General features: G+C 48.4%; 1 protein-coding gene across 2 annotated transcripts in view; it reads left to right on the top strand.

Annotated features, from left to right (window-relative positions):
* Positions 1-9,269: 9,269 nt before the first annotated feature.
* The window catches only part of Usp13 (ubiquitin specific peptidase 13), a 121,523-nt gene continuing 102,834 nt past the window's right edge, over positions 9,270-27,958 (top strand). For both annotated transcript variants that reach the window (XM_008838657.3, XM_008838656.3), the window contains exon 1: positions 9,270-9,629. In XM_008838657.3, coding sequence (XP_008836879.1) covers positions 9,468-9,629 — 162 coding nt within the window. In that variant the 5' untranslated portion in view covers positions 9,270-9,467. The remainder of the gene's footprint in view (positions 9,630-27,958) is intronic.

The following is a 27,958-nucleotide window of genomic DNA, read 5'->3' as shown; positions in this document are numbered from 1 at the left end:
ATTGTAATATCTTCTTGGTCAATTGTTCCTTTGATCAGAATGAAGTAGTCCTCTTTATCTCTTCTGATCAGTTTTACTTTAAAGTCTATTTTGTCAGATATTAGAATTGCAACCCCTGCTTGTTTCTTAATGCCATTTTCTTGGAATATTCTTTTCCATCCTTTCACCTTAAGGTAGTGCCCGTCTTGAAGGTGAGATGGGTTTCTTGCAGACAGCAAGAGCAGCCAGTACTCTTAACCATTGAGCCATCTCTGCAGCCCCTCAAATCTTTTAGAGTTTTCAAAGAATAAAGTGAAACTCAGTATTTATGTGACCATGTCAAAACAACTTATTCTAGCCAGATGTGTTAGCATACACCTATAATCCTAGTACTCAGGAAGCTGAGGTAGGAGGAGGCAGAGAGAGAGAGAGAGAGAGAGAGAGAGAGAGAGAGAGAGAGAGAGAGAGATTGTTCAGGTCCTCATAATGAATGTAGAGAAGTTGAAACCACGCAGTGATCCTCTGAACATGTCTGTGCTGGACAGCTTTAGTTTTCAACCCGACACACCTGGGTTGAGGGAGCCTCAATTGGGGAATTGCCTCCATTGGACTGGCCTGTGGCTATGTCTTCTTTATTATTGAATGATGTGGGAGGGCCCAGCCCTTTGTGGGTGGTGCCACCCCTGGGCAGGTGGGCCTGTGTTGTGTAAGAAAGCAGGTTGAGCACAGGCCAGGGGAGCAAGCCAGTAAGAAGCATTCCTCCATGGTCTGTGCTCCAGTTCCTGCCTCCAGGTTCCTGCCCTGAGTTCCTGTCTTGGGCTCCCTTAGTCATGAACTGTGAGCTGGGAGATGGAAACCAAATAAACCCTTTCCTCCCCACGTTGGTATTGATCAGAGTGTTTTGTCACAGCAACTGAAAGCAAACCAGAAGAGTGTCCTGGCCCTTCCCTTTTGTAATGAGCCCAGACTCCTTTCAGGAAGTTGTCAGGTGTCCCCCCATTGTCCAACCCTTCAGTGATTTTCATTTTATCTGACAATTCAATGTGAAAAAAAAGTTCAGCAGTTATCTTGAAAAATCGAAGAATCAACATTCTACAAAATGGACTGAGTTCATAGGGCTGGGTTCTGAGGATGTTTCCCAGGAGGGCAAAACATGCTTTTGGGTCAGGCCCACATGGCTGATCCCATCCACTCACAGACATTCTGTACAGATGGCATTGGCATGGGCTGGGATCCCAGTGGAAGCCTTGGTTGCCTGGGGTAAGCCTGGACCAGATGCCTGCTCAGCCCACAGGATGACAAGGGTCAGAGGCCTCCTGGCATGGCAGAGGGAGATGGACTCAGGAGATAGAACCGTGGCGTTTAATCCATCTAATATGTTTTCAGCTGGACCCGGAACCTTTTCAAGACAATTTACTAATTGCTCCTCCTGGCTCAGAATGTTGATGACAGGAGTTGCTGGTGAAGTGGACTTTCTGATGCCTGTGGTGATGACAGGAGGCCTGGATGGAGATCCTGTGTGGTAGTAATTCACTGCCAGATGCAAATTCAGCATGCTTATAACATTAGGCAGTGGTCCAAACAAGAGTAGCAGATCTTATGGACGACTGTGTCACACAGCAGCTCTGGCCGTGGTTCATCACGGGGTGCACTGGAGTAAAAACAGAGGGCCTTCCACTAAGGTGTCACATCAACTCCACAGTTAGCAGGTAGAGCCGAGCCAAGCTACCACACTCAGCGGTGGTCACAGCCAGGTGGCACTTGGAAGCCCCAGCACTTCTTGGTGGAAGAGGAGCCTGGACTCCGGAAGGAAGGGTGGTGCAGTGTCCTGGATACTGTGGACATTTTCCCATCCTCCTTTGTAGCGCCTCCTTAGGGAGCTGTGCACTTCAAGCCCTTCAGAGACTGTTGGAAACTGCTTTTAAGCAGGTGGAGCCTGTTTGAGTTGACTCCTATCTGCCAGAAAGTAGGCTAGTCAATATACAGGGTTCTGATTCTAGATCATCTTTTTAAAAAGTATTTTATTTATGCTGGGCATGGTGGCGCACGCCTTTAATCCCAGCACTTGGGAAGCAGAGGCAGGTGGATCTTTGTGAATTCGAGGCCAGCTGTTCCAGGACAGCTGGGGCTACAGAGAGACCTGGTCTCAAAAAGACAAAAAAAAAATTTATTTATTATTTTTATTTTATGTGTATGAGTGTATTGCATGCATGTATGTGAGTACACTTGTGTCATGCAATGCTGTGGAGGTCAGAAGAAGGTGTCGGATTCCCCTGAAACTGGAGCTAAGGACGGTTTGTAGCTGCCATGTGGGTGCTGGGAATCGAAACCAGGTCCTCTGCAAGAGCAGTCAGTGCTCTTAACCGCTGAGCCATCTCTCTAGCCCCCCAGTTCATCTCTTAATGGGACCCTCATCCTGTAGGTAGCAGCCCAGTTCTCCATGGCATCACTGGAATCCATCCTCCTGGATTTCCACACAGGCTTCCTGACCCCTGGAGTCTAAATTATGATACAGAAAGAACCAGGAGGATGAGCCAGTGTTCCCTCACTAACAAACCAGAACTCCAAACAAGATTGCACCCCTAATAGAGCAGCAAGAATTTTTATATTACCAAAGGCTGAGAAGTGGACATGGTGGTTCCTCCCATGCTCCTGCTCCAACTCCTGACTTCAGCTGGACTGGGGAACAGTGACAATGATGGACTGGGGGACGGTGACAATGATGGACTGGGGGACGGTGACAATGATGCACTGGGGGACGGTAACAATGATGCACTGGGGGACGGTGACAATGATGGACTGGGGGATGGTGACAATGATGCACTGGGGGACGGTGACAATGATGGACTGGGGGACGGTGACAATGATGGACTGGGGGATGGTGACAATGATGCACTGGGGGACGGTGACAATGATGGACTGGGGGACGGTGACAATGATGGACTGGGGGATGGTGACAATGATGCACTGGGGGACGGTGACAATGATGGACTGGGAACAGTGAACAGGTAGTGATTTTGATTCTGTTGGTATTTCAGAGGTCATCTGTTGCAGGCGTGTTAACACCTCTCCTGAAGTCGGTTTGCTCCTGCTGTTTTCCCATTAGGATAAACCTTACTTGGGGTCATGCCAAGTCCCTGATTCTGTGGCACAATGTGGAGCCTCCAGGGACCTTGACCAGGTTTTGGCAAACCTGTTGTGTAAATGGTTGCATAGTAAATGTATTTGTTCTTTAGACCATTGGGTTTCTGATGCAACTATTCAACTTTACCATTGTAGCAGGAAAGCAGCCCGAGTTCTAACAAAGGCAGGTTGCTGGCTGCCCAGTCCTGGTCTGGACTGTTAACCTGCATAGCACAAAATGCTAATTCCTACACAGGATACTGTGTAGATAAAACCTGCAGAATGGGAAGTGACAGGTGCCCTATGATAGAGGTTGGAGATGTATTCTGAAGAAATACAGGGCAAGCCATCTGGCAAAATTTCAGGGGCCAATTCAATAACTATTATATACTTTTGTGCCCCTGTGACCATGATTCCTGATAGACAGTTTAAGGGAGGAAGGATTTATTTTGGCTCACAGTTTCAAAGGGTTCAGTGCACCGTGTACATAGTGGGGCTGCTCAGTTCAGTCATGGTTGTGAGGAAGCAGAAAAGGGGAGTGCTGGTAGTGCAGATCTTTCCCCTCAGTTCTTCCCTGGAAATGCCTCACAGACCCCCATGGGTGTGCCTCAGCGATCTCCTGGGTGACTTTCAGTCCAGTCAAAGCAAGGCCTGGTGGTTCGATGACTCACGCCTAATCTTAACACACTGGAGGCTAAAGTTTGAGGATTGCCATGAGTTCAAGGCCAGCATAGGCCTTTTCTACCTTGTGTCTCCTACCACTGAGAAGGAGGCCCAACCCATGGGCATCCTCAGATTCTGAAGGTAAATGTATCATATTGAAGTATCTTGCTTTGACCATTTTCTGTGAGCTCTGAAACGCAGGGTTGGTGCCATGGTTAGTGTTTATTACTGTGCTCATGTGGGCTTCTCTCTGTGCAGGGGAGGACATGTCTCCCTGACTACGCTTGGAAATGGTGGCAGGTACTAGAGGGATGGTGTTGTCAGGTTGAGCTGAAAGACAATCAATGTATCTGTGAGTCAGACTCCTGAAGGACTACGGGAAGTGTCACATACACATCACCAAACTTGAAAAGTGAACAGGCCCCAGATTTCCTGGTAGCTGAATGACAGCTTACTTCATCCTGGTGTTAAGAGCCACCAGAAGAGTTTGCTCATTCTGACACGCAGATTGTCCATGAATTTAACAGAAGAAAGCTGCTTGGTGGTGAGGGCCAAAGATGAAAGAGAAAATGATATGATCAATAATACTGTAAAAAAGTGAACAGTTCCCCGTAGATGCTTATGCAAATTATTCCCATGACGGCAAAGCTCAAAGGAAAAAAGCTACCGACTAGGGATAGCCTCTGCTGACATATGGCCCATTGCAGTCCAGTCTTTCCCTATGCTGTGAATGTGTGTATGTGTTTATGCTCAGGTATGTAAAGGATGATGAAGCATGTGCTCCATTTCCCCTGCTTTTGAAGCTTGCATGATGGTCCATGGTTACATGTCAATGAATGTTCTTTACGTGTGTGGGGTTGTATGGTGTATATATGTATGTGTGTGTGATGTATGTGTGTGTCTGTGTATGGGGCTGCATATGTGGTATGTGTGGTGTATGTGGTATATGGTTTGTGTCTGTGTGTGGGGGTGTATGTGTGGGGTATGTGTGTGGTATGTGTATATGTGTGTATGTGTGTATGGGTGTGGTGTATGGTGTGTGTGGGGCACATGTGTGCTATGTGTGTGGGAGACATGAGTGTGATGTGATGTGTGTGTGTGTGTTCAAGGTGTGGTTTGTATGGTGTATGTTTATGGGGGGCACATATATATATGTGTGTGTGTGTGTGGGAGTGTGTGTGTGTGTGTGTGTGTGATGGCTAGGGCATGTCCCCTCCTTTTTATATTCTGTAACCCACTGAGTTAATTTATGCTGTTGACTGATCTTATTGGCTTGACTTTGTGCTGGTGTTCTGCAGGTGACCCCAGCCTCTGTGAGTTCATGAGTGCAGTGGTCCCGTAGTGCCCAGAAGACAGCGGTTCACAACTCTCCTCCCTCTTTCTCTTACATTCTTTCTGTGCCCTCGTCTGTGATACTTTCTGAGGCTTGGGGGAGGGTTGATGATATAGATATCTCATGTAAGGCTGAGCACTCAACAATCACTTATTCCCAGCACTGTGACCAGTTATGAGTCTCTGAATTAACGCTGCCCACTGTAGAGAGAAGCTTGTCTCGTCGGGCTGACAGCAGCACTAATCTATGGGTGTAAGTGTATTTAGAAAGCAGTTTTACAGCACGCCCATCAACAATAAATGATAAATAAATACAGTAATAGCCCCCCCTTCCCCGGGCACCTGACCTCCTGAGTCATGGGCTTTTGACCAGGTTTACAGTACCAGGCATGAATTTCCTTCGTGGAGCACGCCTCAAATCCAAACAGAAAGTGTTTGGCTACTCCATAACAGTCTTGCCCAGATTACATTATCTTGCCTGGGATGTTGACATTGTAGCATTGAGGATTTACTGCTGGGTAAGGCCATTAATGACTTTTCTCCTCCAGCAGCCTGCATAGCACCTTCCAGAACTAAGCTCACCTGCAGGGAGGAAGCTTTGTGGTCACTTGGTTTCTCTGTATCCTACAAGCAATGTGCAGTGTCTTTAGAAATAGGGTCTTTCCATCTTGGACAATCATATCCCACTTTTTTTTTATCATGGGTGTTGGAGATTTGAACTCAGGTCCCATATTTATGTAGCAAGTGCTCTTTCCCATGGAATCACCTCCCCAGCCCCTGAATATTCTTCTGTGGTTTTCATGGCTAAATATAATCGCCTCAAGGAGAAAACACAATTTTTAAAATCAGCACCCTATTGTTGTGCAGTTAGCAAACAGTGCCGCTTGCAGAGGTTGCCCATACCACAGAGAATCTTCTGGTTTATCTTCCTCAAGTCTCACTGTAGGTGTCTCTGTGGGACCTCTGACGTTAGAGAACGGCCTCTGAGGTCAAGAGCTATTCTGTTAATTGAAATAATTATGGAGTCTTTTCTCTGTAGAGTCCTCAAATCTCCCTCTTGGCATTAGTTATTATAACTAATATTCACGTCACATTTGATGTAACGGCTGCTGTTTCTTGGATAACATTTGCACAGCAATGAATTTTATCAAAAGGCATAAAGCTGAGTACAGATTATTACAGTGTCACTGGCAGGTTCCTACTGAGTGACGGGGATAAAGCTGTTCCAGGCAGTCAGGAGCCCACAGATGCTGAGCTTCCACAGCATACAAGGCTACTGGGAAATAGACCTCTTTTCAGAAGGTTTATTTCCTACATAGAGTTACCAAGGCATGGAAGGAGGCTAATTGAAGCACAGTTCAAGAAATGTCATCATGGGGTTTCTGATGCCAAGCAGCAGGGGCTGTAGTTTCTGTTGGCTTTTTCTTTTCTATGTGTGGTGCTGGGGATCAAACTCAGCCTTGATAACTTTTTATATTATGATATATATGTGTATATACTTATGTGCATATCTGTCTCCTTGTTGGAGACATATTAAAAACAGAAACAAAATCCTATGACCAGCTCACAAACAGAAATGCTTATATTTTTATGTCTTTCTAGTCATGTCAAAGATGCATGCTTATTTTACCCACTTGTATTAATATTACATAAATGTTGCATGTCAAGTAAGACGGACACTACAGAAATGTTAAGAAAAGTTCATGACATTTTCATATTGGCATGGGCATCTTTGAGTAGATGTACATGGGTCCATTATTCCTCTGTGTTTAGATGTTTTGCGTTTCTCCTGTTGTGATTAGAGCTGTCTTTCTGGGATGCCACTGGTATTCTGCTATGCAGATGGCTTTTATGTATATTTGTATATGACAGTTATATATCTAAACGTATTTGCATGTGTTTATATGCATGCATACTTGGTATGTACTCTTTACCCCCTGGGAGGCCATAGGGGTGATGGCAGGCCCCAGGTCAGTAGCCTCTGTGGTCAAAGTTCCCTTGGTGGATGATTTGATGTTGTTATACAAATAATTTTCCTTAATTTTTCTTGTTGTTTGTGTTTTGAGACAGGGTCTCACTCTGTAGCTCAGGCTGGCCTCTGTGTACTCTCTGTGTAGCCCGGTCTGGCCTTGAACTTTTGATATTTTCTGCTTCTACCCCAAGTGCTGGGATTGCAGGCTGCCCCCCGCCCCCCCGTCCCATCCCCACTGGTTTATCACTTTAAGCTGTGCCATTGTACAAAAACCAATGCTACGTATTATGGTGACATGGCAAAGTCCTTGGCTTCTGTTCTTGGTTATTGAACTTGAAATGTTTATAAAATGGAATTCTAGTTCATTTTTTATTTGTGTAGGGGTGGGGTACAGCCATTTCGGGCACGTGGAGGTCAGAAAACACCTTTGTAGCTTCAGTTCCCTCTTTCTGTTCTGATGTGTGCTCTGGGGCTTGAACTCAGGTTGTCAGACTTGCTCAGCAAGTGATGATGAGCCACCGTGCTGGTTCCAGTCTAGTTAATTTTTAAACTAATATTTGCACCTGATGAAACTTTGAAGCCGAGCATGGGGCACACAGTCTGTGATATCAGGTACTGCCTGAGACAGGAGGATGGCAGGTTTGAAGCTAGCCTGGATAACTTAGCTAGACCCTGTCTCAATATAACATTTTTAAAGCAACTGAGGCTATAGCTGAGTGGTAGCGTACTTGACTAGTTACAGCAAGTTCCTGGGTTCAATCCCAACACTGAAAACAAGCAAAGGAAAACAAAAGGATTAGAGTCCCACGGAGGGTCGAGGGTCGTGGGCAGCGTGTCCCCTGTGGCCTCAGGCTTTCTGTTCTTCTCAATTGTGTATCTTGTACATTCTTTCAGAGAGAGATGGGGGCAAAACAGGGATGTAGGCAAGGGTACACAGGAGCCTCTGGAGGTTCCCACCAACAATGTGTATGAGGGCCTGTTTCTCAATCCCAGACCAATTCAATAAATCTTTATCAACTGAAAAGATGAGAAACAGTGTCTTGCTGATTTAATTTGCATGTAACCCAAGATTGGATTTTAAGCTTTGAACATTCTGAATCACTATCTCTGTAATCCGAGCGTGTGTCATCCTTGAATCTGAGCAGGCACAGACCCAGCTCTGGGAACAGCAGACAGGTCAATTCTTTGCTGGGCTCCACAGCCCTGCCTCCATTCCAGTCAAGTAATGCATGGAGCCGGGAGTTTGCAGCCTGTTACCTCTAGAGGGGAACCCAGGAAGCAGCAGGGAAATACAGTAATAGCTGTGATCTGGTCTGGGAGAGGCTCACACAACTGTCTTGACTTCGCTGTTTCTGCATTACTCGAACTGCTCTGGTCCAATAGGACAATGTGCATAGTTAGGGAGCCTCGGTGGATTCAAACCTGTGTTGTAAGAGGGGCTGGGTGTTCATCTTGTGTAGCTGATCTTGAGCTCGTGATGCTCCCGCCTCCAGTCTCCTAACTGCATGGACCATTTATTTATCATTTATTTATTTATTTATTTATTTATTTATTTATTTATATTTACTTATTTCTTTATTATTAATTATTTTGAGAACATGATACGAATGAGGACACATGCCTCGAGACATGCTCTATTTATGCATTGTTAAGCTCCCACTCAAACCCGTTTGTTGTTTTGTTTTGAAGAACCAGACAACCAGGGCTAGGACTATGTTCGCCTGCCCATGGATCCTCAAATCGGGCCACTGAAGGTTCGACAGGGGACCTCCAGCTATACAGCGGATCTGCCACAAGAAAAAAAAAAAAAAACACCCCTTATGAGTGGGGGGGGGGGGGGGGGGATCCCGATGGCCCCGCCCCTTGCACTATGTAAGAAAACCGTGCATTATCGCAAGAAAACATCCCCTACCCTCCCTGGGCGGGTGGGAGTCCAGTGTCTATTACAAAGCTTTGCATATTAAATGAGGAACCAGGGGACACTCTCGAAGTGCACGGTGGCTCCAGATTCACAGGCGCGTCCCGCCCCTTCCCTGCCGGGAGGCCGCCCTTAACATGCTAAGATGCGCTCTTTGTGCCGGCTTCTCCTGAGCGGGGCCCAGGGCAGCCTGGGGGCGCATCCCCGGTGGGGCTCATCCCCGGTGGGGCGCATCCCCTGGGTGGAGCGGCTCGCCGAGGTGGGGCGCATCCCCGGTGGGTCCCCGGGGCCTCCCGGTCCCCGCCCTCGCGCCCCCTCCCCGCGCTGCGGCTGGCGCCCGCGCCCCGCCTGACGCTGCAGCTGGGCCGGCCACTCGCCATTGGATTAAAAATAGCAGCGCCCGCCCGCTGCCCGCCCGGAGCGGAGCCCGAGCCCCAGCCCAGGAGCCGGCGGCCCGCTGCGCTCCGCCGTTCCGCGGCCATGCAGCGCCGGGGCGCCCTGTTCAGCGTGCCGGGCGGCGGCAGGAAGATGGCTGCAGGGGACCTGGGCGAGCTGCTGGTGCCCCACATGCCCACGATCCGCGTGCCCAGGTCGGGGGACCGTGTGTACAAGAACGAGTGCGCCTTCTCCTACGACTCCCCGGTAAGGGAGGCGCCCCGGCAAGGTGGCGTCGCCGCGGCCTGGGGACGGGGACTGGACGCAGGGCCTGGACCTCCCTCCCATCGGTCCTCCTCCTGGTCCTCCTCCTGCTGCTGCTGCTCTTTCCCAGTTTGGCTCCCGGGGCTGCGGCGAGTCCTCCAACCACTGCTAGGCTGCCAGGCCCCGGGTCCCCAGCATCCCGCCCACAGCCGGGGGTAGGGTGGATGGCAGGAAAGAGTGAGTCCGGGTTCTGAGCCGCCCTTGGGGGTGACAGCGGGCTGGGAGTTGCAGGGGTCGGCGCCCCAGCCCCGGGTGCTCAGAGCACCCTTTCCCAGCTTGGGTTTCCCCAGCCGGACAAATCCGAGCCTCGGTGCTCTCTCCACTTCCGATCCAGATCCCTCCAGCTTGCACTTGCCAGGAGTGTTGGCTCTGGGTGGCCCGACTAGGGCAGCAGAAATAGGGGTTCTCGTGGTTTAGGGTGACTCTCCAAGCCTTTCTCAATCCTGTCCTTTCTAAGCGAGTCACTGGGCTGACGTGCGCTAGTGTGAATTATTAAAAGTTCGCTCCTGAGTCCTGACCTCCAGAAGCAGGGACGTGTAGAGCACCTCGGCTTCCACCCGGGCCAGCGGGGGAGGCTTTCAACAGAAGCAGGTGAATGTCCGTTTCAGGAGTCAAAATGGGCTTCAAAGTGACTCAGCTGTCTGGCCGTTATCTGCCTTTTTGAGGACCAGGCTATTTTTACCCTTCCAACACTGGAGCTCACATGTCACCCTGCAAATCTGGGGGTATGGCAAGGTGCATGGGTTGGAGGGAGAGGCAGATCTCACAGCAGTCGTCCAACACATTTTATTCTTAGAATATAGAGTGTTTTTGGGGGCGGGTCCCCAAATGAGCGGCAAAATTTCCAAAGTTTCCTTCATCACCTTGTGGGTCGATTTTGGGAGGTTGTGAAGCATTTTGTGTTTGGTGTGTGTTGGAGTTGTGACTTTGTTATCTTCGGTGTGACGGCTCGATTCGTTTATGCTAAGATTTGGGGGATCAAACCTAACTCATCAATTATTTTCATCTAAAAAAGATTCAGGGAGTTTGGAGTGAAAGATTATGTTGAATTCGTGGCCTATTGTGATCACATTATTCTCAGTGAGCACATCCTGTTACCCATAACATCCTTGGAAATGCCATTTTCAGATTCTGTGGACCATGTGGGGCAGGTCACCCTAAGAGCCCCTAAGGGCAGAACCTCACCCCTGTTGACTTGAGAGCTGTTGGCAGGAAGGGGCTCCAGGACTGGGGCCTGACTCTAGGACAGCTGCATGTAAAACCGTTACAATGTGTCTTCATGTTTCACTGGGTCACTCGCTCTTCAAGTTCTCCCAAACTTTGTTGCTGGAGACATTCACCATTTTATGTAGTGTGAGGCAGGTGTGAGGAAAAGCTGACTGTTTTAATTCATTTCCACAGACAGCACCTGGGAACTCTCTGTACCCCCCACACTGGTCTAGAAGCTTCTAGTCCAGGGTAAGGGATGATTTCATTCCTGTGGCAGTGGTTCCTGGGGGAGACTGGTACTGTTACAGGTGATGAATCAGCCTGCTTCATTATGTGTATTTCAGGGAGGATGACAAGGGTTTATAACATTTAAAACCTGGTGCTTGCTAATGAGAATTAACATTTCATTGAGAACCCAGTATTTCTTGAGCAATGGACTTAGTGCCAGCTCATATGTGTGATAAACACAACAAAGTTCACTAATGCCAAACAGCAGAAACTTTCATTCACAGGTGCTGTGGGACTGTGAGAGAGAAAGGTCAAAATGGTTAAGTTTGGGGGTGGGGTGGGGCCAGACATTCCAAGCAAGGAGAATTCCATGGACACATAGGGAAAGAACGTGTCCTTCTTTTCTGCCTGTAATGCATCTGGGCAAAAAAAGATTGGTTTGGCAAATGTACTAGGTGCTCTGCTCACTGTGCTGAGGTACCCGACAGAAGCAGCTGGTGAGAGGCTCTGTGCCGGCTCACTGCGCAGCCCAACACGGGAGGACATGGTAGAGCAGCGTGCTGGAGGTAGGAGTGTGTGGCTCAGAGAAGTGGAGGGAGGTCAGGCCAACAGCAGAAGCTGACAGAACCTACACTGAGCCATTTCTGCAAGGCAGGCTACACCAAAATTCTGCCACCTCCCTAAGCAGCGCTGCCTGTTGGGAGTGAGTGTTTAAACACAGGGGCCTGGGGGGTGGGGGGGGCGTGTTTTCACATTCAAACCATTGCAGCAGGAAAGACCAACTTCAGAACCGAGAAGAAAGTAGAAGTCTGGGCCTTGAGTCTTGAAAAAGTACCTAGGGCCTTATATGTGCTAGGTAAGTACTGTACCACTGAGCCATAGCCCACTTTGCTTTTTATATTTTGAGATAGGGTCTGCGTGAGTTGCCCAGGCAACTTACCCTGTAGTCCAGGCAGGCCTTGAACTTGTGATTCTCCTGCCTTAGACTTCCAAGGAGCTGGGCTTATAGATCTATGCCATCAGACCCAGCTTTAAAACTATTTAATATATTTTTTTAAACATTTATTTGTGTGTGTGTGTGTGTGTGTGTGTGCCATGCACGCGCATGCAGTCAGTCTTCTACTATGTGGCTTCTGAGGTTGTTTGGAAAAAAAGATATTCTGTCTTCTCAGGGAGGGATGTGCTCAAGACTGCCACCTCCTGGATATTTAATCTACTGTCAACATGAGATCTGTTGAAAAAATGTCAGTTCCTTTTTATGAAAAACATTTTGTGTGTGTGTGTGTGTGTGTGTGTGTGTGTGTGTGTGTGTTGCATACACACATGTGGCTCTCCTGCAGACATCCAAGGACAACTTGCAGGTGTTGGCTCTCTCCTCCCACTACGTGGTTTCCAGGGATCAAACTCAGGTCATCCTGCAAGCGCTCTTACCCACTGAGCTATCTCGCTGGCTCTTGGAAAGCTCCTTTTAAATAACATGATTTCAAATGTGCTGTGTTTGAATGTGAACTACCCCTTCCAGGTTAGTGTGTTAGGTGCTTAGTCTCCAGCTGGAGTTGCTGTGTTGGGGGGTTCTGGAACTTTAGAGGAATCCACAAGAAGAAACAAATCAAGGGGGTGGGGCTGGGGGTGTGTCTTGTTGGCCCCTTCCTGTTCCTCTGTTTTCTGTCTGCCATGAGGGTGGAAATTTCACCACAGGTTCCCACCACTGTAAACTTCTGCCCAAGTCCATGGTGCTAAGTGACTGTGGGCTGACCCCTCTGAAGTCACAAGCAAAGCAAATAATAACCCTCCTTTGCAAGTGTCCTTTCAGTCTTTTGAATATAGTGATGCAGACTAGTTGGAAGTGAGGTTGGAAGCAGATGGTAAGTCTACATGAGTGTGTTATGTACGAGCCGCGCCTCAGGCAGTGTTAAGACCTTCTATGAATTGAGTAGCATAAAACTCCTTTCAGTGGCGTCCTTCCTTCCTTCCCTCCTCTAGAGCTTAGCACGGAGCAGGTGTTCAACGGAAAGACACTCTGCTTTCCCTGCCTCAGTGTGTTGTGTTAGATTCGCCGCTCCTTGACAGGGTTCATGCCGTGAAGTCTGTAAGGTCCTTCCCAGCGGAGCTTGGACATTAGATGCTCTGTAGAAATTTTTGTGAGGCGAAGTGGAATTGTACTGAGCCACATACCTAACTACTGCCTTTGTACCCCACCGTGGAAACCTCTCCTGGAGGGCTGAGTTCCTCCTTCATCCTGGGTGCTTGGTTCCCCAGCTCCTGGTTGTCCGTTGTCAGCTCTGGTGAGTTGTCTGAGGCTTTTCCGAGTGTAAGAATCATTTCCTTGTCTAAGTCCATGTTCCTCTTGCATCATTTGTCAAGGCTCTCTCACCATAGCCCACTGCCTCTGCCTCTGTCCCCCGACGCCCCAATGCTTATGCTACACAGACCCGGTGCTATCCAGCTCCGACTACTGCACTTGGGGATGGTCTGTTTACCATGGTGGGTTTTCTTTACTCCTTTAATTCTTACCTTGAAGCATTTACTGGGTCTGAAGTTTTGGATGAAGCATCTGGTGAGGGGCGCCCACTGTCACCACTTGCAGAGTGAGGTGCTTGTCCAGGGCAGAGTGAGGTGCTTGTCCAGAGCTGACTAAGTTGCTTTTGTTGTTACTGTGACAAAATCCTTGACCAAAGCGACTTAAGAAAGGAAGGTTTACTTTGGCTGCAGTCTGAGGGGGAGTCCATCACGGTGGCGAGGTGAGGCAGCTGGTTCTGTTGTCTCCACACTCAGGAAACAGAAACTTCCTCACAGACATGCTGGTGGGTTTGTCTCCCGGGAGAGTCTGCGTCCTGTCAAGTTGACAGTGCTGGTGGTCACACTCATTTTACCTTGAGTCAGCTGGAAATGAGGAAGCAGAGACAGGGCATCAAGGCTGGTGTTTGCTTTGGAAAGGTGTCCCCTTGGGTCGTGAGGAAGGAGGGAAAGCCCTGGCTTCACAGCCTACACCTGGCAGGCGCTGAGTCCTGCTGGTATTCTGCTCCGGGAAGCTGTGGAATGCTCTTGAGTCCTCCACTGGAGGTGCAAAAGAGGGAGAGAGCATTTACCCTCCGGCTTCCTGCCCCTGCTGGCCATGTGTTGCCGAGGGTGGACACACCCTCACTCTGCATTTGTTCTGGAAGGCTGAGTCAGTTTTCCAGACTTCAGGGGAGCAGCTGAGACTGTCAGGGCTGTGTCTGCTGTGCCACTGGACAGGTCTGATGACCGCCATGGGTGCCAGGGGGAGGGATGGCTCCAGGACCGCCACTTCTTCCCTTCCTTCCAATGGCAGAGCTATCAAGGAAGAACCCCCCCCCCCCCCCCCCTGTTCTCCGAGGTTCTCGGATGGTGATGTTGTAAGGTCATGACTGGTTGCCTGTCTTCCCAGGAATCTTTCTTTGCAAAACTCTGGCGGACAAGGGCCGGATGGTCATGACTGGTTTACGATCTGCCAGGAAAGCTTTGAGATCCCCATCCACTTGTGAGAAAACTTTACCTGAGGGGTTTGGTCAGTCTTTCTGAGCTTCTTCCAAGAAGCGTTACTGACGTGCCCGCCGATGTGTCAGGTGTGCCAGTACCAGCGGTGACCTCACATGTTCTTAATGTGTGCACCCCGGAATGCCAGCACCAGCCTGCACTGCTGCACACAGAAATGGGATTGTTTTGCTTCCTAACCCAGACTTTCAGGAACTGGGCGTAGGAGCCTAGTGATTTGTGTTCCCTCGGGGCTGGGAGGACATCAGTGGAATGCTTGATGTGTAAACCTGACAATCTGCATTTGGATCCCTAGAACCCATCTAAAAAGCCAGGTACACTGGTATGTGCCTGTAGTCCCAGAGCTAGGGTAACAGAGGCATGCTCTCAGTTCACTGGCCAGCCAGCCTAGGTTGGCTAGAGAGCTCTAGGTTCAGCAAGGGACCTTGTCTTAATATATAAGGGAGGGTTGAGAGTGGTTGAGAAAGACATCTGACATTGACCTCTGGCCTCCATGTACACACACACACACACACACACACACACACACACACACACAGAGGAACATACACGAGTACAGATATACAAAGCCAGTTCCCCAGGTGATCCTGAATTGTCGCAGTAATAAAGCTCTTACTAGGTGTAAGCACCATTCTAAAGGTGCACGTTTTTGTACAGATAGGGGCAACAACCCTGTTGGTACGCAGCTAGCATTTGTAACCAATGACTGATCCACAGAGAGCCCACAGCTAGTATGTGGTCGAGCAGGGATTTGAATCCAGCGTGTCTGGCCCTAGTGGTTTTGTTTCAGTCTTTTTTTTTTTTTTTTGGTATGGTTCAGTACGTGCATGCATGTATATAGATGTGTGCAGTAGGAGGCCAGAGGCCAGTATGTGCATGCAGTTATATGGGTGTGTACAGGAGGAGGCCAGAGGTTGACGACAGGTCTTTTCCTCAATCCCTTGTCACCTTATATTTTTGAGACAGGGTCTTTCACTGAACCTGGAGCTTGCTGATTCATCTGGACTGGCTGTCCATCAAGCCAGGGACCCTCCTATGTCCTTCTTGGGACTGGGATTTCAAGTACATGCTGTCATGCCTGGCTTTTTTTAGGTGGGTTCTGGGGATTAGAACTCAGTCTTCATGCTTGTGTGGTAAGCACTTTACCAACTAAGCCATTCTTAAGTTTGAATGACATCTCATCCACATGGCTATGTTGACTATCCAAATGTGCGTGGATGCTGCTAATCTCTTCATCTGATGGGTACTTGGTTGTCACACCTTTTGGTTGGTGTGGAAAGGCTGGTTCTACGTGTTTGTCTGGGTGCCTGTAGCTTACGTGCTGTGCAAGGTGTACCACAGACAGTGAGATTTGTAGAGAAGGAAATAATCTATGGACAAAACTTCCTTCTAATAGATAAAGGGTATATGGTAGTTAAAATGAATTTTGGAGCTTTCTTTGAAAACGTAAACTTAAAGTGAATCTAGTTAGTATTTCTTGTAAGGAGTTTCCTTCCAAGATATCCAGCTGAAGAGATGTTCTTTGACAGTTCTTTATCGTCTTAAATACATTATTTTAAAGATTTATTTTATCATTTTTAATAATGTGTATGTGTGGGCTCGTGTATGTGAGTGCAGTTCCAGTGAAGGCCCGAAGAGGGCAATGGATCCCCTGGAGCTAAAGTTGCACCCGTGAGCTGCCTGTTTGTCCATGCTGGGCATTGAACTCTTGTCCTCTGCAAAAGCAGCATGCACTCTTAACTGCTAACCCATCTCTCCAGCCTGTTTATATTCTTGACTATTTTAAGGATGCGAAAAAACATTTTGTGTGGTTTCCATCCATCGATGTCTACCATGTTAGAAATTAAAACAGTTTAAATTACTGTGAACAACTGCATTCTGTTGCTGGGGCGAGTTGTTATCACATGTCAAGTAGCCACTGAAAGGTTCCATGTGCTTTGAGAGAATGCGAGAAAAGTGGATTACTTCCTGGCAGGAAATAGATTTTTGGCCCCTCCCCTATTGCTTTCCAGGGTTCCTAGGCCATGCTTTGAAAACCAAAGTTCTAGAGAGGGGCAAGAAAGCCTGGGAGCTTCCGTTTCACCCACAGAGCAGCATTGATGGGTTCAATTGTTATGTCAGACACAGGCAGCCTTGGTGTCTTAGTCCCAGAAAGCACATTTTTAGTGAAGTAAATGGAAATGTAGAGAATTCAGTTGGTTCCTCTACAAGAGTTGGAGTTAACTGGGCTGAATTGTTGCCTGCTTCAACAGTCTGGGGGATAATCTGGCTGATTGTTTCTTTGAAGAACCTTAAATATTAGGGCTATGATTTTGTTTTTTTCTCCTCTGGGCCCTGGTAGAAGACATTCTAGTCTCTTGCTGGGAAAGGAAAGCCCGTGTTGAGGGAGTTGAGTTGGGGAGGTGAGAAGGGGGAGGTCTGGATCAAGTTGGTGACCAGCAGCTAGGTCTTGTCCCTGACCATGCCTTGCTGGGCTTGTTCCATACCGAAGGGCTGGGCACTCCATCACAGGACTTCCCAACATCTGTCAGCTCAGAATCGGTGCCTGTGAGTGCCGGTGCGGGATTTGGAAGGCAGAAGAAAAGGAAGCCAAGGGCTAGGGAGGTAGCTTAGTGGTAGATGCTGGCCCAGCACGTGCAAAGTCCTCTGTTTGATCCCCAGCACTGGGGAAAAAATGCTCCTATGGGAAAGGCGTAGGCTCAACTGCTATGCAGCAGGGGCAGCACGCAGGAGATGCCTCCAGCAGCTCTGGGCATTGCTGGGACTCAGAGCCTCTCAGTGCCGCTGCCTTAGGTCACCTGTGTAGGAGACGGGGACTCAGAGCCTCTCAGTGCCGCTGCCTGAGGTCACCTGTGTAGGAGACGGGGACTCGTGCCTGTGAGTGCCGGTGCGGGATTTGGAAGGCAGAAGAAAAGGAAGCCAAGGGCTAGGGAGGTAGCTTAGTGGTAGATGCTGGCCCAGCACGTGCAAAGTCCTCTGTTTGATCCCCAGCACTGGGGAAAAAATGCTCCTATGGGAAAGGCGTAGGCTCAACTGCTATGCAGCAGGGGCAGCACGCAGGAGATGCCTCCAGCAGCTCTGGGCATTGCTGGGACTCAGAGCCTCTCAGTGCCGCTGCCTGAGGTCACCTGTGTAGGAGACGGGGACTCAGAGCCTCTCAGTGACGCTGCCTGAGGTCACCTGTGTAGGAGACGGGGACTCAGAGCCTCTCAGTGACGCTGCCTGAGGTCACCTGTGTAGGAGACGGGGACTCAGAGCCTCTTAATGCCGCTGCCTGAGGTCAGCTGTGTAGGACACAGGGACTCAGAGCCTCTCAGTGCTGCTGCCTGAGGTCAGCTGTGTAGGAGATGGGGACTCAGAGCCTCTCAGTGCCACTGCCTGAGGTCAGCTATGTAGGAGACGGGGACTCAGAGCCTCTCAGTGCCGCAGCCTGAGGTCAGCTGTGTAGGTTCTCACGATGGGACATCTTCCTCTGCTGATGATGGTCTCTCTAATTTTGGCTGTCAGAGCCTTTCCCACGAGTTTGTCAACTTCTGAGTGCTTGAATTTAATCCCTTTCTGCCTGAAATACCTATAATAGTGTCTATTTTTCTGAGCAGGTCTGGGTCGATACACATATATTATTCCTCTTTTTTTTTTTTAAAGTGCTTTTTATTAGCATGTATCAGTTCTACATAATAATTGGTTTTGTTGTGATGTTTTCACGGATATAAAATTATTTTGGTCAGAGTCACCATCATTACTCTCTCTGCCCCCGCTGGTCTACCTCTTCCCAACTTGTCCTGTTTTTGTGTTCCACCAGTCTATTTTCTGCCTCTGTGATTTTGACTTTTCTAGTTACCCTGTGTAAGTGGGCTCTACAGCAGTGTGTGCGCATGCCTGTCTGTCTGGTTTATTTTACTTAGCACGATGTCCCTACTCATGTTGTGAGATGTCAGAATTTTCTTCCTTTTAAAGGCTGAATAGTATTCCATTGTGCAAACAGATTTGGGCATCTGTTATGGGCGTTGGTTGCTTCCCCCCTTTGACTTCTGTGAACTGTGCCACTTCAAACACTGTACCTTTCCCTTTTAGCACCCCGTTCTGTCAGCCACCAGATGTGGAGTAACCTCCTTTCTCCCCTGCATGCCAAGGTTCAAGCCCTCATCAGGTCCCTCTCTGGGCCCTCCTTTCCCTCCAGTATGACACATTGAACTGTTCCCTTTCTAAAATGTGTCTGATGTCATTCCCTGCCCAGAGCTCTGCAGTGTTGGAGACATCTCTACTCCAGCTCATCAAGTCCATTTACCTTGCTGACCTACTGGCCTTTGCTTAGCCACCCTCTGACCCAGCTGCCTTTCTGTTTGTTGGTGCCCCACATGCCACACCACCCTTCCCTTGGCCCAGATGCCTTCTCCAACTCCTCTCCCACTGTAATGACCCAACCATGCTTAAAAGTGCATGGAGATTTCAGGCCCGGGAACAAACAGTCCATTTGGCCCAGTCACTGGATGGGATTCGCCTAGATGGCATCTGAGACAGTGCACTGTCTTCTGGAAAAGGGGGTCAGTGGAACTGGGCAGCAGGGCTGATCATGTCTCTGTGGGCTATAGAGGAGGTTGGTCTTGGTAAGATTAGACCTGATGGAGAGCGGGGTGAGGTGACACATGCCTGTGATCCCAGCATGTGGGAGATGGAAGCAGGAGGACCAGGAGTCCAAGGCCAGCCTTGGCTACATAGGCAAGTTCAAGGGTAGCTTGGGCTATGTGAGATCATATCTGAAAACAAAACAGATGAGCCCAGATGATCCTTAGAGGATCAAGGGACTAGAGAGAGGCTGGTGGTTATGTAGCTGCAGTTCTGGAGGTGGAATTTGGGCTAATGGGGAGTTGGAGACCTGGAGTAAGGGTCAAACTGGAAGGTTGCTTTAGTGCTAGAGGAGGCTCCTTCATCAGGACAAGGGCTGGGGATTGGAGCTCCAGGAAGTGGGGACCACCTGTGGGGAGATTGGTGGCAGAGTCCACAGAGCCAAAGGAGTGGGAGGAGGCCAAGAGGACTTCTGAACAGTGTCCTGGGAAATGGGTTCTCCCGAGGTGTGGTGAGGAAGAGACAGAAAACACAGGTGGGCTGGGACTTTGTGCTTCCTGAGAAAGCTGGGAACTACAGGGGATCTAAGAGGTTAGGATTTGGATTTTGGAATGTGGCAGCCACTAGTTTGGGTACCTTGGATTCATGAAAGGCCCACCTCTGTGCCCCTGGAATCTTGTCACCCACTTTTGAGGCTGCAATGTCTGGTACACACTTCGAACCTTCCCCTCAGGTTGGCTCAAGTACAGGGAGCTTCAGACAGGAGCCTGGGGCAGTATTTCTTACAGAAGTTAGACCTTTCAGCAAGCAGTCACAAGCCATTATGGATGTAATACAAGTGACTATACTGTTTCAAGACCTAAATCTACTCTGGAGTAGATCTGCGTGTATCTTATGCACACGATTGTCCAGGGGGTGGGAATTTCTTAAAAGAAAAGTTTAATTGGGTGTGGTTATGAAAACTTTCTCCTAACAAAACCAAGCACTGTCTTCCTGTGCTGATCAATTCTTTGGGTATGTCTGTGGAGCAAGGGTCACATGCACATGGATGTCTCTGTCCCCAGAAGTTTGTGGAAATTGGCTGGATGGTCTGCTGGGAGATCAAGCATTGACCAACCAGAAGGAAAAAGAACATGAGTCAGAATGTGGGGGCTGGTACAAGATCAGGTGAAGGTAATTCTCGTGTTCTTGTGGGAGTGAGACCATTGACTGGCTCCTTGGATGGTGGTTTGGGGTTCACTTGGACAAGGTATTTCTAGTCTGTGGCTTTGCAGTGGGCCTCGGTGGCTGTGAGTTCTCTCTCCCAGGCCCTTGGTTTGATTTGTGGACATAGTTGATGAGGGTGGGTGGACTGAGGAGATCATTGACCCTCACCCTTGTTGCCTAGTGCTGTCCCTTGGGTCTTGAAAACTGTTCTCTTCTTGACAGAACAAAAAGCCCAGAGTGGCCACTTTCCAGGGCTCCAGCAGCCCTTTGACATTTGAGGAGGGCAGAACTCTCCCCTCTCTGCAGGAAGGCCTCACAGTGGGGCAGCTGTCCCTCTCCTGCCCCTCCTGCCTTGAACAGAACAGCTTGGGAGGAAAAGCTGCTCTTTTTCTGAAAGCCCTGGCAGCTAAGGCTGCGCTTGCAGACAGCCGCCCACCTGGCTCCTGCCAGAGAAATGACATCTGCTTCTCAGACACTCTAGACAGGCTGGGGGCAGGCTGGGGGCAGGTTAGCCCCAGTTCAGTCTAGCCCCTACTTCTCAGTAGCCACATGACTCAGCAAGGGCTTCATTTTACTGCCTTCCTGGGAGTTTAGAGCCCCTGCCCAGGACCTGTTGCTCATCAAACTGTGCTTACCGATGGCCCTCGCACTGTCCAGGATCTTTGGCCTATTTTATTCTTGGGTGTGTGTGTGGTCCCCTCTGAGAAGAAGTGACATGGCACTCAGAGTGTCTTGTCTCGGGCTTGCTAAAAAAAGACATCCTGCCCTTAGTGGTCCTGTGTGAGATCCGTGGGCCCGAGTACTTGCTGCCTCTTTGAGAGGGGCTCTGCGTAGTCACTTCAGCTCAGCTTTCCAAGCTTTTATGGGCTCACCAGGAAATCTGCTCCTCACATTTAATAGTTTCACCACAGCAGAACCTGTCTCCTTTAAAGAATAAAATTAGGACCTGGGGAGATGGCTCAGTTGGTACAAGAGCTAACCTGAGTTACATCCTAAGAATCCATATTAAAGAAAAACCTGGGCATGGGCTGGAGGGGCAGGGCTTGGTGGGTAAAGTGCTTGGCGTGCAAGCATATGGACCTGGGGCTGGAGAGATGGCGCAGTGGTTAAGAGCACTTGTGGCTTTTGCAGAGGACCCAGGTTTGGTTCCCAGCATCCACATTAGGAGGAGGGCACAGTTCTCCCCTTTCTGCAGGAAGGCCTGGCACAACCACCTGTAACTGAATCCAGGAAATTCATCACCCTCTTCTGGCTTCCGTGGGTACCTGCACACATGTGATGCACATCCATATACTTAGACACACACATACACATAAAATAAAATAAGTAAATCTGTTTAAAAAAGTATAAGGATCTAGCTAGGTGTGGTGGCGCACGCCTTTAGTCCCAGCACTAGGGAGGCAGAGGCAGGCGGATCTCTGTGAGTTCAAGGCCAACCTAGTCTATATAGTGAGGTTCAGGACAGCTGGGGCTACAGGGAGACCCTGTCTCAAAAAGAGTGAGTGCCAGGCCAGCAAGAGACCTTGTTTCAATAAGGCGAGATAGATGGTGCCTGAGGAATGACATCCTAAGTTGAGCTCTGGCCTCTACAGGCACACATGCACACATGTGTAGGTACTCCCATCCAGCAATTGCACACACACACACACACACACACAGAGAGAGAGAGACAGAGACAGAGACAGAGAGACAGAGAGAGAGAATACCAAAAGATAACATAAAGGAAAGAAGCCCTCACGTCATCCTCCACATGAGTATAGTGTCACATGCCAGAGGATGTATGTTACCTCTTTTTTTTTGGAGACAGTGTCCTGCCACATAGTCCAGGCTGGCCTTGAACTCACAGAGCTCCACCTGCCTCTGCTTCCCGAGTGCTGGGACTACAGGTGTACTCCACCATGCCCGGCTCCAAGTCAGTTTTAATGGCCAATGAGTGCTACATCTCAGGGATGGGTCAGGAATGATTAATGTTCCTTCATCTTGTGAGTCCAGACAGCTTATTAGTTAATTTTTCGTCTGTTTTTTTTTTTTTTTTTAAGTTGATGTTCTAGAAGATTTTTGCCCTTGTCTCTTCGTTTTGCTAGGCCCTGGGAGTCAGTCTCCCTCTGGCATTCGGATGCAGTCCTCCCTGGCCTGGCCACGGCTCTTTGGTGACCCCGGCTCCCTATGTCATGCTCCTCTTTAGGGCACTGACCACTTGTTTTCCATGAGAGACACCGCTCCGTAGTTAGGAAACAAGTGTCCGCCAGCTTCCTGAGTGCGCCACACAGGCGAACTCCGCTTTCCTGCCCGCCAGCAAGGTTTGTCTCCAAGAAAACACCCTGGTAAACAGAGTGCTCTGAACACTTGCTGACTGACAGTGTGGAGTATTTTTATTTGAAATGATTGTTGACTTGTTCACATGCTACTTGGAGACATGTAACCTTGACCCGTGCCTGGGAATGAATCTTATATCATTGTTTTCAAAGAAGCCAGTCTGTCCTTACTGTCACTTTTGGACAACGTTTGTGCAATACAGTGTAAGTAGTGCTGTCCACATATTGAAAAGCATCACCTGGGCCTCTGACCTGCCTCTGTCTCTTTTGGAGAAGTTGTGGGATGGATTCATCATAGAACGCTGAGCAATCCCTTCCTTCCTTCCTTCCTTCCTTCCTTCCATCCTTCCTTCCTTCCTTCCTTCCTTCCTTCCTTCCTCCCTCCCTCCCTCCCTCCCTCCCTCCCTCATTTTCTTCCTTCCTTTCATGTGCATACACATATGTGTACGCACATGTGTGTGGAGGTCAGAAGTTGACACTGGGCGTTTTCCTCTATTACCCTCCACCTTATTTTTTGAGACACGGTCTCTCACTGAACCTGGAGCACTCGCTGATTGGCCTAGCAAGCCCCAGGGATCCTCTGTTTCTGCCTCCTGAGTGCTGGGATTCCAGGTGTGCACTGCCATGTCCAACTTTTACATGAGCATGGGGGACCCGAACTCAAGTCTTACAAACACTTCATTCACTGAGCTGTCTCCTGTTTCTTGACTTCCTTGAATTTTAGGTGTTGAAATAGTCTTGTCTTGGTCAAGGTTCTGGTTAGCAGATAATAAAAATGGTCTTTGAATCCTATTAGCTTACTGAAGAGAAGTATGTGGTGATTATTCTGGGCTGGGAGAGTAAACGTTTAGAGGTGTCTATTGGACCTTGACAGAGCAGCCACAACTGTGTACTCCATCTGTGGGTTTGTTTGAACAGTATAGAGACCCATTTGATCAATGTGGATCCTCCATGTTAGAGAAACCCTGGCTTGAGCTGTGAACTGGTTGTTGCAGAGGACCATGGGACTTTCCTTAATGAATAGAGGTACCGAAACCAACCAACCTTGTCACTGCCATGGTGTGAGGAACACCACTCCAGACTAAGCAAGGATGATACAGTTGGGGTGAGGCTGTGGGAGAATCTGAGCAGACAATGCAGCCGTTTTCTCATTCATCCCTCCTCGGGACCTTGCCTACGCGCAGCCTTCCTCCCCGCAGCCCCAATACGATTCTCATTAGCACAGTGTGGTCTGTGTTAATAGTCATCTTTTGCATCCATGTGCACAATTCTGTGCATGTTTTCTGTACATATTACACATTTCCCCAAAACCTTTCATTGGAAGAATGTTGTACCTTGTGGTGTTTCTGTGTTATGGTTCGTTAGGTCTCGATCGGACCTTTGCTGCCCTTTTCTGTTCTAGACAGTGTGCCAGAGACTCTGTACTGACTGACAGGTTCCCCTCCTTTTCCTTTTGTGTTTCTGAAGTCTGTGCCCAAAGGGGAAATGTGGTGTTGAAGAACCAACTGCTGTCTAGAAACACTCGCTGATTTATATTCTGGGATGGGACATGGAGGTTCTCTCTGTGGCTCTGTGCTATGTAATGTGCGTACGTTTTTGCTAGTTTAGGGGGCGTCTACTTTTGTCCCAAGACTAAAAATCTTTTAAAAAATGATTGTATGTATTAAAAACACCGGGTCCTCGAGAACAGCCAGAAGGTAAACTTTCCAACCATGGTTGGTTACTGTTGATTAACTCACGATGTAAAGCCATCAGTGGAAGAGATGTGGAAGCTCGTCCAGCAGAGAGACTGTCAATCAGGGCATCTACCTGGCGGCCTCAGCTTCCCCCGTTGGTGTCTGTGAGATGATCTGAGGTCACTAACTGGATGCTGTTACTTGCATTCACTCTCATTTGGGGCTCTCCAGCCGTCTCTGCTGGTGTCCGAGCCCCTGTTTGATGAGCGTTGCTGTCTGCTGCATGTCTGTCTGCTGCTTGATGTTTATTCTTTTACTTTTCTTGCTCCATACTTAATAAATTCGCTCATCCAAAACCAAAAGCATGGCTATTGTAGGTCCTTCTTCAGACCACACAGAGCATGTGGGTTCTGGGGATGAAATTCAGATTGTCAGGTTTGTGTGGAAAGTGCCTTTTCCTACTGAGCCACCTCGCCAGCCTGAGATTTCTTTAATAGCCTCACATCAGGAACTTGTGAGAATGTGGCGAATTAGTCTTAAGATTTTCACACATTTTAAACCAAATGCTGGCCAAGGGTATACACACCTGTAATCCCAGAGGCAGAGGGAGAGAATATGTAACTCTAGGCCAGCCTGGGCTGCACAGTGAATTTAAGGCCAACCTGAGTTACATAGTGAGACCATGTCTCTAAAAAGATCAAAACCAATGACTGTCAGCAAACCCCCTCCACCTGAGCCCAACTGGTCTTATTTTCTTTTTGAGACAGGGTCTCCTTGTAGCCCCCAGCTAACTTAGAACTCACTATGTAGGCCAGGCTGGCCTTGATCTCACAGAGAGCCTTCTGCTTCTGCCTCCTGAGTACTGGGATTAAAGGTGTGGGCCAACTGGCCTGTAAAAAACCCTTATCAAGTTGACCATGGATGCTGACGCCTTGAGATTTTACCAGTTTCTTTCTCATATGGATGTGGCGGTCACACATACTGTACATCCTCTGCCGTCTGTCGTGCTTTTGTCTGTGATTTCAGTCACACGCTTTGTGACATTCCACTGTCAAGTCACCATTTATTTAAACAACCCAGCACCCAGCACTCTGAGTTTCATTTGCAGTGTATTTTGAAGATTTTATTTTTTATTTGCATCTCTCTCTCTCTCTCTCTCTCTCTCTCTCTGTGTGTGTGTTTGCAGAGAGGGCATTAGATTCCTTGAACTGGAGTTATAGGTGGTTGTGAGTTGCCCAGCCTGGGTGCTGGGAACTGAACCCGGGTCTGCTGCAAGAGTAACAAGCGCTCTCCACCTCTGAGCCATCTCTCCAGTTCCTGCAGCATATTTTAACAGCACACTTTTATTATCTGTGTGTGTGCATGTGCGCACCACAGCATGCATGTGGAGGTCAGAGTAAAACCCAGGGTACCTGTCCTCATCTTTCACCTTGAGACAGGGTCTCTTCTGCTGATCTTGCTGCTGATGCCAGGCAGGCTGGCCCTGGAGCTCTGGAGGCCCTGTCTCTGCCTCCCATCTCCCTGTGGGAGCCTGAGCTTGCACTTTTCATGTTGCTCTGTCTGTTTGTGGGTTCTGGGGATTTGAATTCGTGTCCTCGTGATGTGAGGGAAGGGCTTTGCCCGCTGAGCCGTCTCCTCGGCTCTGTGTGTTGTTGTGTCCTGCCTTAGTCCTCCATTTGGCATTGTGTTTACCAAGTGTACATGGCTCCTGGGTGGGGTGGAGGCTACGCCTCTCCATGCTGGGAGGAGACTGTCTACTTAATGAGAAGATGGGGCTGAGAGCTGGTATCTCTGTCAGTCTGGGAGAGGTTTATCAGACTGATGTGTCGTTATTTTAGAAAGAAGCTGTTCAGAGCACATGCCATTGAGGGCTGACTCTGCCTGAAAGTCTCTAAAAGGATCTATTTTGTTTTGTTTTTGTTTTCGATTTTTTTGAGTATCATTTTGCAGCCCATACTGGCCTGGAATTGCCTATGTAGGTCCTAAACTAGTAGCTGTCCTCCTGCCTTAGCCTCCTGAGCTGGTCTTACATGGGCTACCCAGCTAGGACCCATATGTAGACGTCAGTGAGGCAAGAGAGAAGAAAGCACAGCTCATTAAACTTGTGCTCTGTGTGGAACTTGGAGAGAAAGGCTTCTCTGCCCAGTGTGTCCTGAATTTCAGAACTCTTGGCAAGCTCTCTACCACCGCCACGTTAGCGCAGCTAGCCTCCCCCTGCTTTAGAGGTGAGTTGCGTGTGTCTGATCAGAGATGTCTGTTGTGGCTGTTGGCAGCGGAGTCTTCTCTGTGGTCTTTCCTCTTGGAGTTGACACTCTGATGCTCTCTGATTACAGACTTTGGGACAGTGTCAGACTGCTCCAGAAATGGTTACTGAATCTTGATTTGCTACATTTCTGTCAAATACCTTAGGAAGTAAAAAAACTTGACAATGAAATTTTTCTTTTTCTTTTTCTTTTTTGTCTTTTCTGAGACAGGGCCTCCCCATAGCGCCAGCTATCCTGGAACTCACTATATAGACCAGGCTGGCCTTGAACTCGCAGCGATCCACTGACTCCTGCCCCCGCCAAGTGCTGGGATTAAAGGCGTGGGCCACCGGAAACAATGAGATTTTTCGAAAGATTGTCCCAGGCCTTGTTTTGGAGAAAACTTGATATTTTTCTACGGGAGAACGCTACTGTGTTTTCTTTTTGTTTGTTGATGGCCGATTCTTCCACTGTTTCTTACATTTTTTTCCTGCTAGATTAATATTTCTGGTTCCCTAGACTGGGTGGTTGTCAGAGTTACTTGACATTTCTGCTAATTTTCCCCAATTATAAAATGACTGAGCTAATAGGATAATCACTGAATAAATGAATTACCAGCATTTAAGTATGTTTTGTGGCACAGAAAGCACTTTAGTGTGTGTTGTCTTTTCTCAACCTCACTTGGCCTTGTGAAGTGGGAGTTTACAGAGGGTGCTGAGCCCAAACCTCAGCCACCTACCTCAAGCCCCAGAGCTGGCTGGTGACTGACTGTTCCTGACCTCTAGATCTCTATTACAAATCCCATGTGTTCCCTTCCTCAGATCTTATGGTTCATATTCGTTAACTGAATTCCATCGCTGAGAAAGAATGGAACTGTGTTTGTTCTTTTGTTTTTTTGGTCACAATATGTGGTGCTCTATTTAATGGGCTAATAAATATTTTACTGTCATAGTGATTATATATATGATGTATTTGTGATATCAAATATATAATGCAGTTATACCAAAGAACATGTTATCAAAAAAATCTTTTGAGCTGGGTGTAGTGGCGCAGGACTTTAATCCCAGCACTTGGGAGGCAGAGGCAGGTTGATCTCTGTGAAATCAAGGCCAGCCTGGTCTACATGGTGAGTTCTAGGTCAGCTAGGGCTACAGGGAGATCCTGTCTCAAAAGACCAAAAAAAAACCAAAAACCAAAAAACAAAAACAAAAACAAAAAACAAACTTTTGAAAACACCTGTAATCTACTGATCAAATGAATGTAATAGTTTTGAATGTAATATGCTATCTTTAAAGAATTTTTCTTTACTTCTT

Source organism: Nannospalax galili, unplaced genomic scaffold, assembly GCF_000622305.1.
Source record: "Nannospalax galili isolate Female #2095 unplaced genomic scaffold, S.galili_v1.0 scaffold179, whole genome shotgun sequence".
Taxonomy (NCBI): domain Eukaryota; kingdom Metazoa; phylum Chordata; class Mammalia; order Rodentia; family Spalacidae; genus Nannospalax; species Nannospalax galili.
The sequence above is the reverse complement of the archived record's forward strand: the minus strand, read 5'-3'. Positions and strand labels throughout refer to the sequence as shown.